The 14,581-nt window shown below is 31.4% G+C and overlaps 1 protein-coding gene and 2 non-coding genes across 4 annotated transcripts in view; all 3 read left to right on the forward strand.

Annotated features, from left to right (window-relative positions):
• On the forward strand, positions 7,001-7,073 carry TRNAK-UUU. The gene has a single exon. It is a non-coding gene; the product is annotated as a tRNA-Lys (tRNA).
• Positions 8,085-8,157, forward strand: TRNAK-UUU. The gene has a single exon. It is a non-coding gene; the product is annotated as a tRNA-Lys (tRNA).
• LOC105170417 (protein INVOLVED IN DE NOVO 2) overlaps positions 9,184-14,581 on the forward strand; it is an 8,393-nt gene continuing 2,995 nt past the window's right edge. The window contains exons 1-6 of one of the 2 annotated variants that reach the window (XM_020696948.1): positions 9,184-9,385; positions 9,495-9,644; positions 11,397-12,508; positions 12,648-12,829; positions 13,091-13,159; positions 13,248-13,535. In XM_020696948.1, the coding sequence (XP_020552607.1) occupies positions 9,607-9,644; positions 11,397-12,508; positions 12,648-12,829; positions 13,091-13,159; positions 13,248-13,535 (1,689 nt within the window). In that variant the 5' untranslated portion in view covers positions 9,184-9,385; positions 9,495-9,606. The remainder of the gene's footprint in view (positions 9,386-9,494; positions 9,645-11,396; positions 12,509-12,647; positions 12,830-13,090; positions 13,160-13,247; positions 13,536-14,581) is intronic. The other variant, XM_011091174.2, reaches the window with a different exon arrangement.

The raw sequence follows: 14,581 nt of genomic DNA on the forward strand, positions 1-14,581 counted from the left end.
GGAAAGAGGGCAGTTTTTGGCTGTTGGGTTTCAGTGTCGTGATGCTAACTAAAGACGGAGAAAAAGAGAGAGAGAGAGAGAGGTGGGACACTACTCACGAGAGGAGTGCAGGGCAGCAAGCAAAACCTTTCATTGAAACAGTCAGCAGCGCTAGGCGGCTTCAATTTTTTTTATTTTTTATCTTTTTAGGATAGTTACACTCTTTTTTTCTAAAATTTAATATAATTGCATTTATTTTTTGTATGCTTAAAAAAATTATATTTAATATTTTTTAAGTTTACTTTCATCTAATTAATAAATTTTATTAAATTTATTAATATTAATAAAAAAATTGAACAAAAATTGATATTTACCCTTTATTGACTTATGACTTATTGCAACTTAAATAATTTTTTTCTAACTAAACTATCTTTATCACGGTGAAGATGTACCTACTCACATGTATGAATACTTGAAAATGTATAAGGGTAATTTGGTCATAAAAAATTATTTGACCCTAATAAATCAGTAATAAATCAGTCGAGTGCAAATATAATTTATTTTTCTGATTTTTTGTTAATATCATCAAATTTGATAAATTTTGACTCGGAGTGACGAGTGCAAAAAAGCGCATAAGTCCAATAGATATGAACTATTGTATGAAGCTTGGGACGAAGCGTATGGAGATCCTAAAAGGGGAACCTGCAAAAAAGGCGTTAGCACTCCGACTCCAAGTTAGTATTGGATTTGAAATTGAATATAGCAAAAAAGTAAGTGAATTTAATTAAGAATCGAGATATGATGAATAAATTCGATGAAAAGTGTAAGAACACGTAATGATATGCGTAGATAGAACTTCAGAGATAGCTAGAGAATAAGATAGGTGTTTAGAGAGTAAGAGGGACATGAGAGGGGTGTCCTCCATATGAAAGACTAAACCTGTATTTATAGTGAGAGTACTGCGGTCTGTTGGGGGTGTATCCCACTCTCGAGATTTAAGGAAGTCGTTTGGAATTATTGAGATAATGAGTAGGACATCCTTATTCACAACTAAAAGTGCTTTAGTATGAGTCATCTTCAGTCTAGGAAAAGCCTTCGCCTGTGAGGAGTCACAGCCGCCGGGGAAGTCCTTCTAGGGTTGATGTGGTCCAAGGTGGTTGTTGACACCTAGGTTGATGAGGTGCCACATGGGAGAGTGGGCTGCCATGTGTGTATGTCTTCTTGGCCGAATGTTTTGGCGGGCTTTAATCATGGTTCAAGTTGAAGAAAATTATAGGCCTCCAAATTGGGGGATGTCCTTAGGCTCCACCCTTCTCCCTGAGCTTTTTCAGGCATTTCGTTTCTTTATTTTTTTTTGGGTTGTTTGAGCCTCTTTGGGCCAGTCTCTTTTTATGCACGTCATGAGAGATTTATTTATCAAATAAAAGAAAATTTCATGGGTGCTAAATATAATTTTTCAAACTATATAAATTTTACATGTAATTACACCAAATCTCAAGGGATAAGATAATTACCCTTTTTTTTCTTCTGTATTCAATATATATAGATATACATATATCTATATCGGACTATTTAATTTATTAATTAAAAATATGATCACTAGAATAATTAATTTAGATGATAAAATATTTATTGACAAAATTACTCTTAAATATATTTATTTATTCACAAGGTATCTAATTATTTAATCAATTAATTCTATCCATAATTTTATAGTCATGCATATTTAATATTATTTTATTTTGGCCAATTGTGATCAATTATTATTTTATCTTTAATCTTTTTTAATTATAAAAAAAATCAAATAAAATTTTAAATCATACCTATAAACTTATTTCTTAATTTTATGATGACAAATTGTGCTTAATATTGTTTTTGCACAAAGACAGGATGTTGCTTCTTCTATTTTTAGATTCCATACTCATCGAGTGTGTCGAACTGTCAGATAAATTATAGATTTCTTAGAACACCCATATTTTACTTATTTATTTTATAAATAATTATATCTATTAAATAATTAGTTATATCAATATTTTTCTACACATGCAAATGCATCGAGTGTGTTTTGTTTGTTAGTTTCTATTTAAAGATTAAATATCTAAAAATAACTACTGTGATCAATAAAAATATGAATTGATTAAAATGTTATTAACTATATTTATATTTTCCACATATAATCATTTCTTTTGATTAATTAATTTTATAGATTCGCACACACTTAAAATTAATTCATTATATAAAAAATAATAATAAAATTTAAACAATGCACACGCATTAAATATAGTAGTATATATTAAGTGTGTAAAATATTATGTTAGTAAAGTATTTTATATCTGTAGATCTTTTGTAATAGTTTATGCCGAGTTGATGATAAAGGCATTAGACCAAACTATGAAATTATGACTGAGCGTGATTTGAGCATTTTCAAATCATAAAAGATTGCACAAAATCAAGTTTTTAGTACAATAATTTGATAGTCAATTAGACTTAGTATAATTGGTAAATTCAAAATTTCATGACCAAGAGATTACGAGTTCGAAATCTCATCAATGTGTGGTTATTAATTTATTTAATAGAAACTGTTCGTTTATTGTAATATTAGTACTTTACAAATTTGATATTGGTAATTGACATATATTAATTTTTGATAATTGAAGCTTATAATATAATTGTATTTGATTCACTTAAAAAAATTGATAATTTGGTTTCTTTTTTCTTTAAGCCCAACATTTTCTTTTCTTCTTATTTTTTTTTCGGCTTTCATAGGCCTGCTTCAAGAATTAATTGCTTGACGTTTTGGACTCAAAATTGTAAGTAACCATGTCATATTAAATTTAACATTTATGATCAACTTCTATTTAATTTTATATTTAAAACGTTCATCTCTCTACATTAAGTAAATATATGATGAAAAATTATTTTGGTGGAAGTCCAAAGCTGAAAAGCATTTCCAAAGCTTACTCAAACACTCATTTAACTCCAGATGATAACTTTTATGAATTTTAACGGGATATTACAATTCATTTGAATTGCACTCGAGCCGATTTTGGCCTAGGCTTTGAATAATCGATCCTAGAAAATTTGATTCTCATTTAATTGATTTATAGTTATTATTTTGAGAAAATTAATTTCATAAAATCATTGTTGACTAAGAGCTACAAATTTCGACTTTATGAAGCCTAAATTATTGTATTTCAACAATTATATCAAAACCACGATTATTAAAAGTCACAAAATATACAGATATTTTTTTATAATTTTCTTTACTACTTTTAATTACATTGTAATTTTGCTCAAGCTTTGCGACCTTGAGGGTTGATCTCTGAGTTGGATGCTTACTCTACCAAGATCAAGTAATGGGCTCCTAAGAAGAAAATAAGAATGTGAAGCTCATCGGATGCGTCCCTGACAACGACCCTCCAACGCTCAAGTTAGTGGTGTTCGAGGTGAAAAAGTGTGATAAGATAAATATAGGTTGAAAATATGAATAACACAGTGACCTCGCAAACAGCGCGTCGGCGTATTTATAAGACTCAGGTAGTTACTGTTGTTTGGGTCATGTGTAAATATCTGATGCACGGGCGTCTTCAATCGGGCGACCCTCCATATATCGGGGTCTTCTGTAAGCAACCGGGTCATAAATGTGGGCTATCCGACCCGTTGAGTCTAATGCGTAGATCTACTTTTATGATGTCGAAAATGCCTTTCATTAAGAGTATTTTAGATATTTTATATTAAAATTGGGATCCACATTATATTGATTGAACCAATGTAGGGTACATTTGTTGTTATTACAGTGAGGGTTTGAAATTTGAATCCCTAAAAATCAGCGATTGCGGGGAAAGACGGGAATGGGGAATGAGGAATGAGGATGGATGCAGTGGGGTTGGTAGTAAGTAGTACAATTTGGCTTCGAAACGACAAAGATTTTCTACAATAAACGCTGTTGTCGCTTAGTAAGAGGTCTTGTGAATAAAATAAAGAGAGAAAGGGTTAAGTACAATGATGGATATGACCTGTCTTAGGAACCATACCTTAACTACCAATTATACCCCCTTTTTTTTAGCAAATTTTATTTCCATTCTCCAATACATAGATAATTGATTGGGATCAATGTATTTTGGTACTTAAATATAATCACTAATGTGATTTTGATTTTAAAATTTTAATTTTTTTTTGTACTTTTGGTCCTTCTCTTAATTTTTTCATTACACTTTACGGAAATTTTATTTAAAGTGAAAAAAATGCTACTTTTCTCCTTTTTTTTGGTGTTTTTCAAGTTATAATCCAATGCATTTATTTTTTGCTTTTCTTTTCAAACTTCAAAACAGAATAAATAAAAAAAAAGAACTAAACAACAATTTTTCTAAAATTTATTGATAAATTTCCTATTATTGATAATTTTTTGTTAAGATTACTAGAAAATTGTTGCTTAAATTTTTATTTTTTTTGATTTATTCTCTTTTAAAGTTTGAAGAAAAATAGCAAAAATGAGTACATTGGATTACAACTTGAAAAACACCACAAAATGGGAGGAAAATAGCAATTTTTTTCACTTTAAATTTAACGGAAGGACCAAAAATCCCAAAAAAATTGAAGTTTATTGAGAACCAAAATCACATTAATGACTATAATTGAAGGCCAAAAAAGGATTTATCCCTACTTGTTTATTTGGATGCAAATTACCTTCAAACTCACAAAACCATTCGAAAATGCATAAAATTCGCACCTTTAACTTTAATTTATAAAAAAAAAAATCATTTTAAACATACTTTTAAAAAAATAGATTGAATGATTGAGGACATCAAAACGATGCTATTTAATTATAATAAAGTATAAACGTATCGATTAATGGTATAAAAAAAAAAAAAAAAAAGGGATGAAGCATATTAGGCCGGATTTGGATATTCATATATACTTTTTCATGTCAGTTCTAAAATTAGGACAGACATGCGTACTCAAGAAACAAATAAAAATGAAGGACTAGGCATCATGTATTTCGGTTATTGCGGTATTCACACACTTCATCAATATAATTAACATCACGTTTTGGTAGCTTCACTATGAAAATAAACATAAGGGAATAATTATAATCATCAAAGGAGAAAAGAAAAATTAGCATGTCCATCACCAATATTAAAGTGTGTTATTCACACTTTGACACCTTTAATTGGATTTTTTTTTTTAATTTTACCAATTATATAGATATACATACGAAGATATTGTCTTCCACGACGTCGCTTTAATTATTTCATTTCATCATATGTATTTCCATACTATTTATGATATATAAGCCTCTCTTTATCTTTTATCTTATGATTTTATTCCCCTTATTTTTTATTTTTTTAAATTATTAGAGAGAATAATTATCTAATATTACTATATCAAACACGCGCAATCATGTGCAAACTTTGTTAATTTTTTATTTGACGTGATTCTAATATTGTTTTAAATTACTACTTCATCTAAAAATTAAAATTATTAAAAATAAACATTTAATATTTTAACAAGAAAAAACAATATTAATGTTTGATTAGTGGAGAGTTAGTATGCGTATGGACGAACATGTACCATCATGTGAATATATTCCTTTATAACTTAATTTATTAGATATTATTTTGTTTAAGTATAGTTTTTTTGTTTGTGAGGCAGAAAATAGTCATAGCAATGAAGGCATGGGGTGGGGTGCATCAGCAGTAGTCACGTGTCCCTTTCTCATCCAATTTATCCATTTCTCTCTTCACTTCTTCTTGACGTGCTCCATATACATCAAATAATGATACGTAACATATAAGTCCTTCTAAGATTACTTCTTTCGTTGTCAATTATTTGATTGAGTTGACATCACTCTCCCTTTAATTAGAATAATTTTGAATTCAAATTGATCGTCCTCAATCACTACCACCATTGTACTAAACAAAACATCATTATTGCCCCGTGTCATGAGGTGGTATTGCTCTTTAGGCCATGTAACATTGGGTTGGATAACCAACCCAATCTCTCTTAATCCAATATTTACTATTTTTTATATGGGTTCGTGATAAAATTTGAGTCCATAGTAAAATATTAATTTAGTGGGATGGAATTATCCCACAACTTATTCCGATAACCTCAAAAATATCAGTTCTTCACTCAATTGATCCACATCTCTCTATCTACATATTCATATAAATTATATATTTATACTTGGACGTCTATCTAATCTAGACAATAAAATATGTATAAAAAGATATTTTATGGGGTTAATTAATCTCATTCCACATTGTAAACAGATAACAGAATTTATCCTGATATTTTTATTAAATAGAGTGAACAATGTATAATTAGTCACGGGTTTATTTTATCTAATATTTAATCTTGGATTGTGCTGTCACTCTTTTATTCTATTCAGTAAAATAAATGAGTTAAAGAATTGCATTATTCTTTTTTGTAAAAAAATAAAATAAAAATCGATAAGAACAAATGGAAAGGCGAGGCGCCCATGTTTTTGGATTGGGATTGGGCAGCCCATGATCCCATCCCCTTGCTTGCATGTGGATATATCCTTACATATTTTTTTTTAAATGTAAATTGAAATAATGAAATATGGTTTCGAGAATTTTGGAGGTTTTAAATTCATAGAAACTAGATTTCCGAAGGTAGTTGAATCATTTTGAACCATCTCACAACTGCTGGAACTAACCACAAATAATGTGATTGAAATTACACAATATTTGATTATATCCAAATTTAATAAAATATTAAGAAGATGGAGCACATTTAATGTGTGTGCATAATTATTATATTTATTTAATAAAAAAAATAAAAGAAGATAAAAATGAATTAATAGTAAAAAATAATAACTCTAATTATGTATTTCAAATTCCTAATAATAATAATTTTAATTTATTTGTATAGTTTTAAATTATTTTATTCTAATTGTGAACTGAGTTTCTATTGTATATTCAATGAATTTTTTATTTTATTACTATGAAGTTATTTGTACGATATGTATCAATCAGAACGCTGGTTTTAACAGTTAGCCGTCTTAGCTCAGCCGGTAGAGCGCATGGCTTTTAACCATGTGGTCGTGGGTTCGATTCCCACAGACGGCGTCTGAAAAACCATTTAAATTGGACATTTGAATTTAAATTCATGTGGCAAAGTATATTAGTGTATCGTGCAGGTTGGTCTATCTAAGTAATTTTTCTATTCACATATAATATATGCATTTTTTAGACATTTTTACTTCGAGCCCAATCTATTAAATTCCACACTTTGATTGTATTGAGCCGGGTTTGAGTGGCTTTTTGAGATTTTTAATATATTGATTCTTTTAAAGCTCGTGTACGTATCTATCTTATTAATAAAATTGAATAATTTTTATATTCCAATTGCTCCAAAAACACGAGATAAATAGTACTAAAATATGTGTTCATCATAAGTAAAACTGTATATACTAGATAAATTAATAACATTTAATATAATTTTTTAATTTATTAGTAGAGGAAAATCGTGTCTACGTTTTAATAGTCTGTTTCTATGTGCAAAGTATTAAATGTAAAAAATGATCTATTTATTTAATAATATTTGATATGATGTTAATAATTATTATAATATATATTATTAAATATAAAAAACTCACAAAATTAAACTAAATTGCAGAGGAATGGAGTTCAATTATTCCTAAAATATATAACAAAGTTATGAAAATTTATTTGAGAGAGAGATGAAAGAACAGTTGAAACTTAGAAGAGATTATATAGAATTGAGAATTAATAAAATAATTTAAAATTTAAAAAACTGACACCAAAAAATATTTGAAAATAATATTTTATTTCTTGAAATTTATAATTAATTGTATATACACATTTGAATGTACCGGATATATTAGTACTATCTATTTTTTTTTTTTTTTAGTACTGTCTATATTATTTATGCGAATTTCAGGTGTAGTACAACAGATATTCCTGATCAGCATCACATCTCTTTGTTTTGACATCCTCCAACATTGCATAGAAAGAACAAAATGTCACAAATCAGATTAATATATATATATATATGTATTCTGTAATCCAATCAAACTGTGCGGGTATTTTGTTAAACTGAAGTTATTTGTTCACACGGCCGTCTTAGCTCAGCCGGTAGAGCGCATGGCTTTTAACCATGTGGTCGTGGGTTCGATTCCCACAGACGGCGAATTCAATTAAAAATTCTGAATTAGGTACTTTTGTTAAAGATATACATCTAAAACATAGAGCTACCCTTCATATTTACCTAAACAATCAATTTAATGAGTGATAATATAACATGTAATAGTGAGAAAATCTATTTCTAGTATTATAATATATGACAGCTTATAATTTTGGTTAGAAGTGTTTAAGTCTGTTAAATTGGACGAATTAAAAAATTTGGTTCGATTTTCAGTTTTTTATTTTTAATTCAGTTACTGAACTGAAAATTGATTTATATATATATATTATTTTATATATTATATTATATTATATTTTATTAATTAAATTATATCATTTTCTTTTGATATGAAATTTTGAATTGAATTCGTAAATATTATTTTCATTATACATTAGTTTTTTATATTTTAATACATGTATTTTTTGATAAAATAGAAAAAAATATTAAGTTATTCATATATATATATTTTTAAAAAATCGATTTTTTTGATTTTTTAACCGAAAAAACCTAATCAAGTTCGTTTTAAACCGAACCGAACCGACAATATTTGATTCGATTTTCGGTTTTTAAAAATAGTAAATCAAATTTTCAGTTTGAGGTTCGATTCAATTAACTGAACTGAACAACTTTAATTCTGATATCATTTTTTTGAAACGATCAAGCTATGTATTGTAAATAATATTGCTTGCACACTACATACTATCGCTAGTTTTTTAATAAAATGGTCACGTACAGTGATTGTAGTTATTATATATAAAGCGGATAAATATGTTTTAGAGCTATTTGTATGGCGGGTATCATACTTTTTAATTGAAGAAGATGATAGTATAGAACGAGGCCGTTTGCGTAGTAGATTCCTTTTATAACAAAAGTAATGGCAATATTTAATGTGCAAACGGTCTTATTTATGATTTAGAAAAGTATGGTATTAAAGTTTTGTTGTAGCAGACATACATTTTTTCTCGAGTAAAGTGTATTTAGCTTTAGGAGACATCAAATAATATTTGAATGTATAAAAAAAAAAAAGAAAAGAAAAGAGAAAAAACCCTTTCTACAAAGGTATTTTGGCGCGTCAGAGAACATTACTCTCTGCCTTCTCGTTTTCTTTCACTAGCAAAACCCTTTGGTCTTCTTCCGATTTTTCCCCGTTCAAAAACCCTAGCGTTTCACCTCTGGAACCCATTGTTCTAAGATTGGGGAACTAACGCCTCCATTTTTTGGGTTTTCCATCAATGTAAGTTCAACTGTTTCAGTGATTTTTTTGAAGAAAGATTTCAGATTTTTTAAACCCTAGAAAGTTGTTCCCCCCTCTCATGATTTGATTGTGGGTTTTGTCTACTCAGGAAATCTGATCCGACACCGCTGCTCAGGACTTTGGTGTGCTCGACTCTGTTTTCTGTTTATTGAGTACACACGAAGACGATCATCCCCCTTTTTGTTTTGTTTGTGCCTGGCATGCATAGCCCCACCAGGCAAAACAAGATGCTCTCGAGGTAAGATCAGCGGTTCCTCCACGTACATGAGTTATGGAAATGTTATATTGTTCCGTATGCATGCATGGTTTTCTGTTACAAGTACAGTTTTGCTGAGGGTTGGAGCGATTTATTCTTTGGTGCGATTCTTTTCATACTAATAATCAAGATTGTTGATTTGAGCATTTGTATGCGTATATGGTCTTTTTGATCTCAGCGCAAAGTAAATAAATTTGTTGTCTCTAAACAGCCATGTAAATTTAGACCAGTTAATGTGTGTGCCTATGTTCGGATGGAACTTTTGAGACAGTGAATCTGAAAATTTATTTTGATTGTGATTCAAATGAGTATCTAGATAAGTTTTAATTTATCTTGCTCAGGAGAGTTTCCATATAGTGAGTTTAAGTTATAAGAAATCAATAAGTTTACTTTGTTGAGGTGTGATTACTGCATCCCTGTTAACAAATGTAGCACCAATGAGTAATACTTCTGCTTTTTTGAAAAGATAAAGAAAACCTCATGCATCTTGAATGAAGCTTATTTATGTATATTGCTGATTGCCATCCCTGAAAACATATCAAATAAGAACTTCCACTTTTGCCATATTCAGCTTATTTATGTATATTGCTGTATCCTGATATAATGATGTCTAGTCTGAATAAATATGGAGAAGTGGGTGATTATATCTCATTGCATAAGGTGGGATAAATTATCCTATCAAGGTGGGCCAAACGGAAAAAAAGTTGAGCATGCTGACCATTAAAATCAAAAAAATTATCTCAATTGACCCTGATGTATTAATTATTTTTGGAAAAAATCACACTTGGACCTATGAATTTAGACAACAAATTTTCACTTTTGTGTGCCAAAAAGGGTATATAACTTTGTGAATCCGTAAAAAACCAAGAGAAATTCAAAAAAAGAAAAGGAAAAAGGAAAAAATGAAACTGCGCTCACTCTACAACTTTTGAGCTCCAGAGAGAGTTAGGGTTTAGATTCACGAATATAGGCCCCAAATCAAAGTGAGAACCCTAACCCCATTTGTCTTTCCTTAGTCTGGATTCCAGAAAATCACCTTCAATGTTTTGAACCCTAAACTCCAAATCTACCTCCTTTGTTTTTCGCACGAAGAGGAAAAGAAGTAGCAGTTCAGCCCTCACTCTTTTGGCTAGTGCTTATATTATGACGGTTTCCCTCCTTTTTCTTTTAATTCATGACACTCTTTTGGTTGGTGCTCTAAGGTTCTTCTCTGTGAATTTACACTTTTTTAATTGATTGCCATCCCTGAAAATATATCAAATGTGAACTTTCACTTTTGCCATAATCGACCAGGTTTTGAGGTTTGAATACTGTAAATTCACTGGCAACAATTATGTGAACAAATCTAATAATACAACAATCGGATTATGAAATTATTCTCTGTGAATTGTTTTAGTTGTAATGATTGTATGTAAGTTGAGCAACTTGGTCCGCCATTTCTGTTCTCCATCCCCCCCGCGCCTCCTTTTGCTGAAAATCCAAAAGTTTATGTACCAACGTGATTTAGTTGGGTGGAGTGTCATTAGTTTAAAGCAACCATTCAGCATTTTCTTTCTGTTAACACTAAAGTTATTTTAGTATGTTTTGTTATAGACAAACTAAGTGCAACTTATTGTTAGAAATAGATTGATTCTTTCGCTTATTTGGCAAACCGTATGTCTATACAGTGCAAGACATGGCATTTTTCGTGTTTACTCTGTTTGATCAATTCTCTCCTTTATTTTCCCTCTCCAGTAAGGAATGCAGACTGGAGATGTCTCACAGAAGAGAAAGGAGAAGTGACCGTAGGTACTCTGAGCTAGAAGAACTAGAGCATAGGTACTATAAAGAATTGAGGAACGAAGTTGTCAGAATCCATGGTGCTGGGAAGTATCTCCGATGCCCTTATTGTCAGGATCATGCAAGAAGGGAGTATGACGTAAGGGAGCTAGAAAGGCATGCATCTAGAATTGCGAGAGAGTCAAAAAGTGCAAGCTTCAAAGACAAAGCTAGACATCTGGGACTGCTTAAGTACTTGGATTGGTATGGGCATGGGAAGGGGAAGTCATCACAATCGAATAAGAGAGAAATAGTGTCTGAATCAGGTGAAATAGCATCTATGAAAGAAGGTATAGCTCCTGAAATGGATGATTTATGCATTGAGCCTGGAGAAATAATTACCAAATCAGCAGATATTGGTATGGTTCGCAAAGATTCAGTAAAATCTCATGGAAGAATTTTAAAACAGGGCTTGCAATCCCCATCTCATGCAGCTATGAGGCAATCTACTCAGAAAAGTGATGATGAGCCTATTGTTTGGCCTTGGATGGCTATTGTTGCCAACCTTCCAGTTGAAAAAAAGAATGGAAGGTATGCTGGTGAAAGTGGTCGAAAGCTGAGAGAGGAGTTGGTTACCCAAGGATACAATCCTATAAAAGTTCATCCTTTGTGGGATTTCCAGGGGCACTCTGGGTTTGCAATTGCTGAATTTAACAAAGATTGGGAGGGATTCAAGGACGCTATGGCTTTTGAGAAAGCATTTGAAATGGATCACCATGGAAAGAGAGATTGGTATGCAAAAGGACATAAAGGAGATAAGCTGTATGGTTGGCTTGCCCGTGGAGAAGAGTATTGGGGAAGGGGTCTCGTGGGTAAGCACCTTCAGAAGAATGGAGATCTTAAGACTGTGTCTGACATACAAAATGAAGATAGAAGGAAAGACAAAAGCCTAATGTGCAACTTGACTAATGAATTGGAGTCGAAGAAGAAGAAGTGTGAAGAGATAAAGAAGAACATTAGCAAGACTGAAATTTTTATGGGAAATATTATGGTGCAAAAGGAAGAGATGGTTAAAAGCTACAATGAAGGTACTATATGTAGGACATCTGTTATTTGCATGCTTTATTTGGTATTCTGTAAGGTACATAAAATGAAAGCTCAAAAGTTAGTATACTTAATGTTCTGGGAAGAATGCACCTGACTAATCCCCTTTTTTGTTTCAAAAAGAGATGAAGAAGATGCAGGATAATGCATCTAAGAAGCTGCGTCAAATTTCTGAGGAGCACAAGAGAAGTAAATCAGAGTTGGAGGCTCAGAGAGAAGCATTGAAGTTAAGGGAGAAAGGCCTAAGACAACGCCAAGCTCTGAATGAGAGTGAGAAGAAGAAGTTGGATAACCAGAAAAAAATGGTATTTTTTATGTTAACATGTTATTTTGATTCCTTATCAAACTGTAGCAAACTCCCGGTAGATATGACGTGAAGAATATCTGTTGGAGGCACATTTATAATTTTAACAGGCTAAAAGCTCCTAGTACTTAGCCAGTATATCTGGTCTGAACTTAATCTTTCATTGTCTATGGAAATTAATTACTGTTCCCTTTTTGTTCCTTTTACTTATTTCAATAAAAGAAACTGTGAACTGGTAGAATGACTAGGTGATTTTCTGCAGAATGAGATGGCAATTCTGCAACAAAAGAAGGCCGATCAGCAAATGCTTAATCTTGTAGAGGAACAAAAAGTACGTTTTCCATTTCATCGTTCTGAGACTTTCTGAAGTTTATGCTATTGAATGTCCTTGGTTGAATTTCGTTGGTGTTTAACAACAGAGGCAAAAGCAACTCCTTCACAAAAAGATTATAGAGCTTGAAGCGAAGCTTGACCAGAAGCAAGCACTGGAGTTGCAGATACAGCGGATGAAGGGTGCTATAGAGGTTATGAAATACATTACGGATGAAGGAGATAAGGAGGACGAAAAGAAGTTAGAGTCAGTTGAAGAGGAGCTTCGGGATAAATTAGAAGAACTTGATGGTCTGGAATCTCTGAATCAAGCATTAATTATCAAGGAGAGAAGGACCAACGATGAGCTGCAGGAAGCCCGCAAGCAGCTAATAAAAGTGAGTTTTTTGACACTGTTTTTACAATGCGATAGGCTTTCCCCGTTCCTGTTACTTTTCTATTATTTTTATTATTTTGCAAAATGAATTTTTTGATTAACTTTTTTTTAACTCTGAACTATTATTACTGTATTTACTAATGTCTTGAGTTGATTAACCACAGAATTATGTGGCCCTTTTATTGTTTTTTCTTCTTAGACTAGGAATGTAGGAGGCTAGGTATTTTCACGTTACACAAGATACTGAATTGTAGATCTGGAAGTGGAAGGCAGTACCCTATTTAGGGAGTAAATTTCCGATTCACTAAAGAAAGGCAATTTGAATAATTGCTTTAGTCATGCAACTCCCACATGCACATCATAGATGTACATTTCAAACTGAAAAAAATTGGAGATATAAACAGTTCGGGTTTTGCGTATTTCCTCAGTCTTCTTCACGAGAAAGGAGAAGATACTCCCTGGTTTCTGCAGGAAATCTTTGATTCAGTTCCTATACGTCTTGCTTTCTTTATTTCCATAGAATAACTAATAGCATTTATATTGATGTTAGGAAAAAGTCAGGTTAAGTGTTTTACCTTGAAAATGACATGAAACTCCTAAAAGATTACTTTGCCTGCATAACTGCCTTACCTGTTTCATCCATCATTTCATTCTTTTGCTAATTGTCCAGCATGCTTATTTCATTAGTCGGCTGAGGATAATTACCTTATTCAATGTCCATGATTCGCAGATTTGGATGTCATTGTTAGGGGTTACGTGTCAACTTATTGCAACATTAGTTTTTCTTAATAAAAGGTGCCAACCTTAATGTTCTCATCGATCTTTAATATAAGATTATACTGACTTGCCCTCAAGAAGTCAAGATCAAGTACATGCAAGGTAGTTGCCTGTTTCTTGTAGGGACAATCTTGTCATATAGTTAAGAGAAGGTTAGCATGAGAATGTTACCTAACTGCTCGACGATGGAGATGGAGTAAAAGGGAGTGATTTTGATGAAGGAGCTTTTCAATTTCATCTAGTACCTCAATGTTTAAGTACAGTTGACAG

Source organism: Sesamum indicum, linkage group LG9 (assembly GCF_000512975.1).
Source record: "Sesamum indicum cultivar Zhongzhi No. 13 linkage group LG9, S_indicum_v1.0, whole genome shotgun sequence".
NCBI lineage: Eukaryota > Viridiplantae > Streptophyta > Magnoliopsida > Lamiales > Pedaliaceae > Sesamum > Sesamum indicum.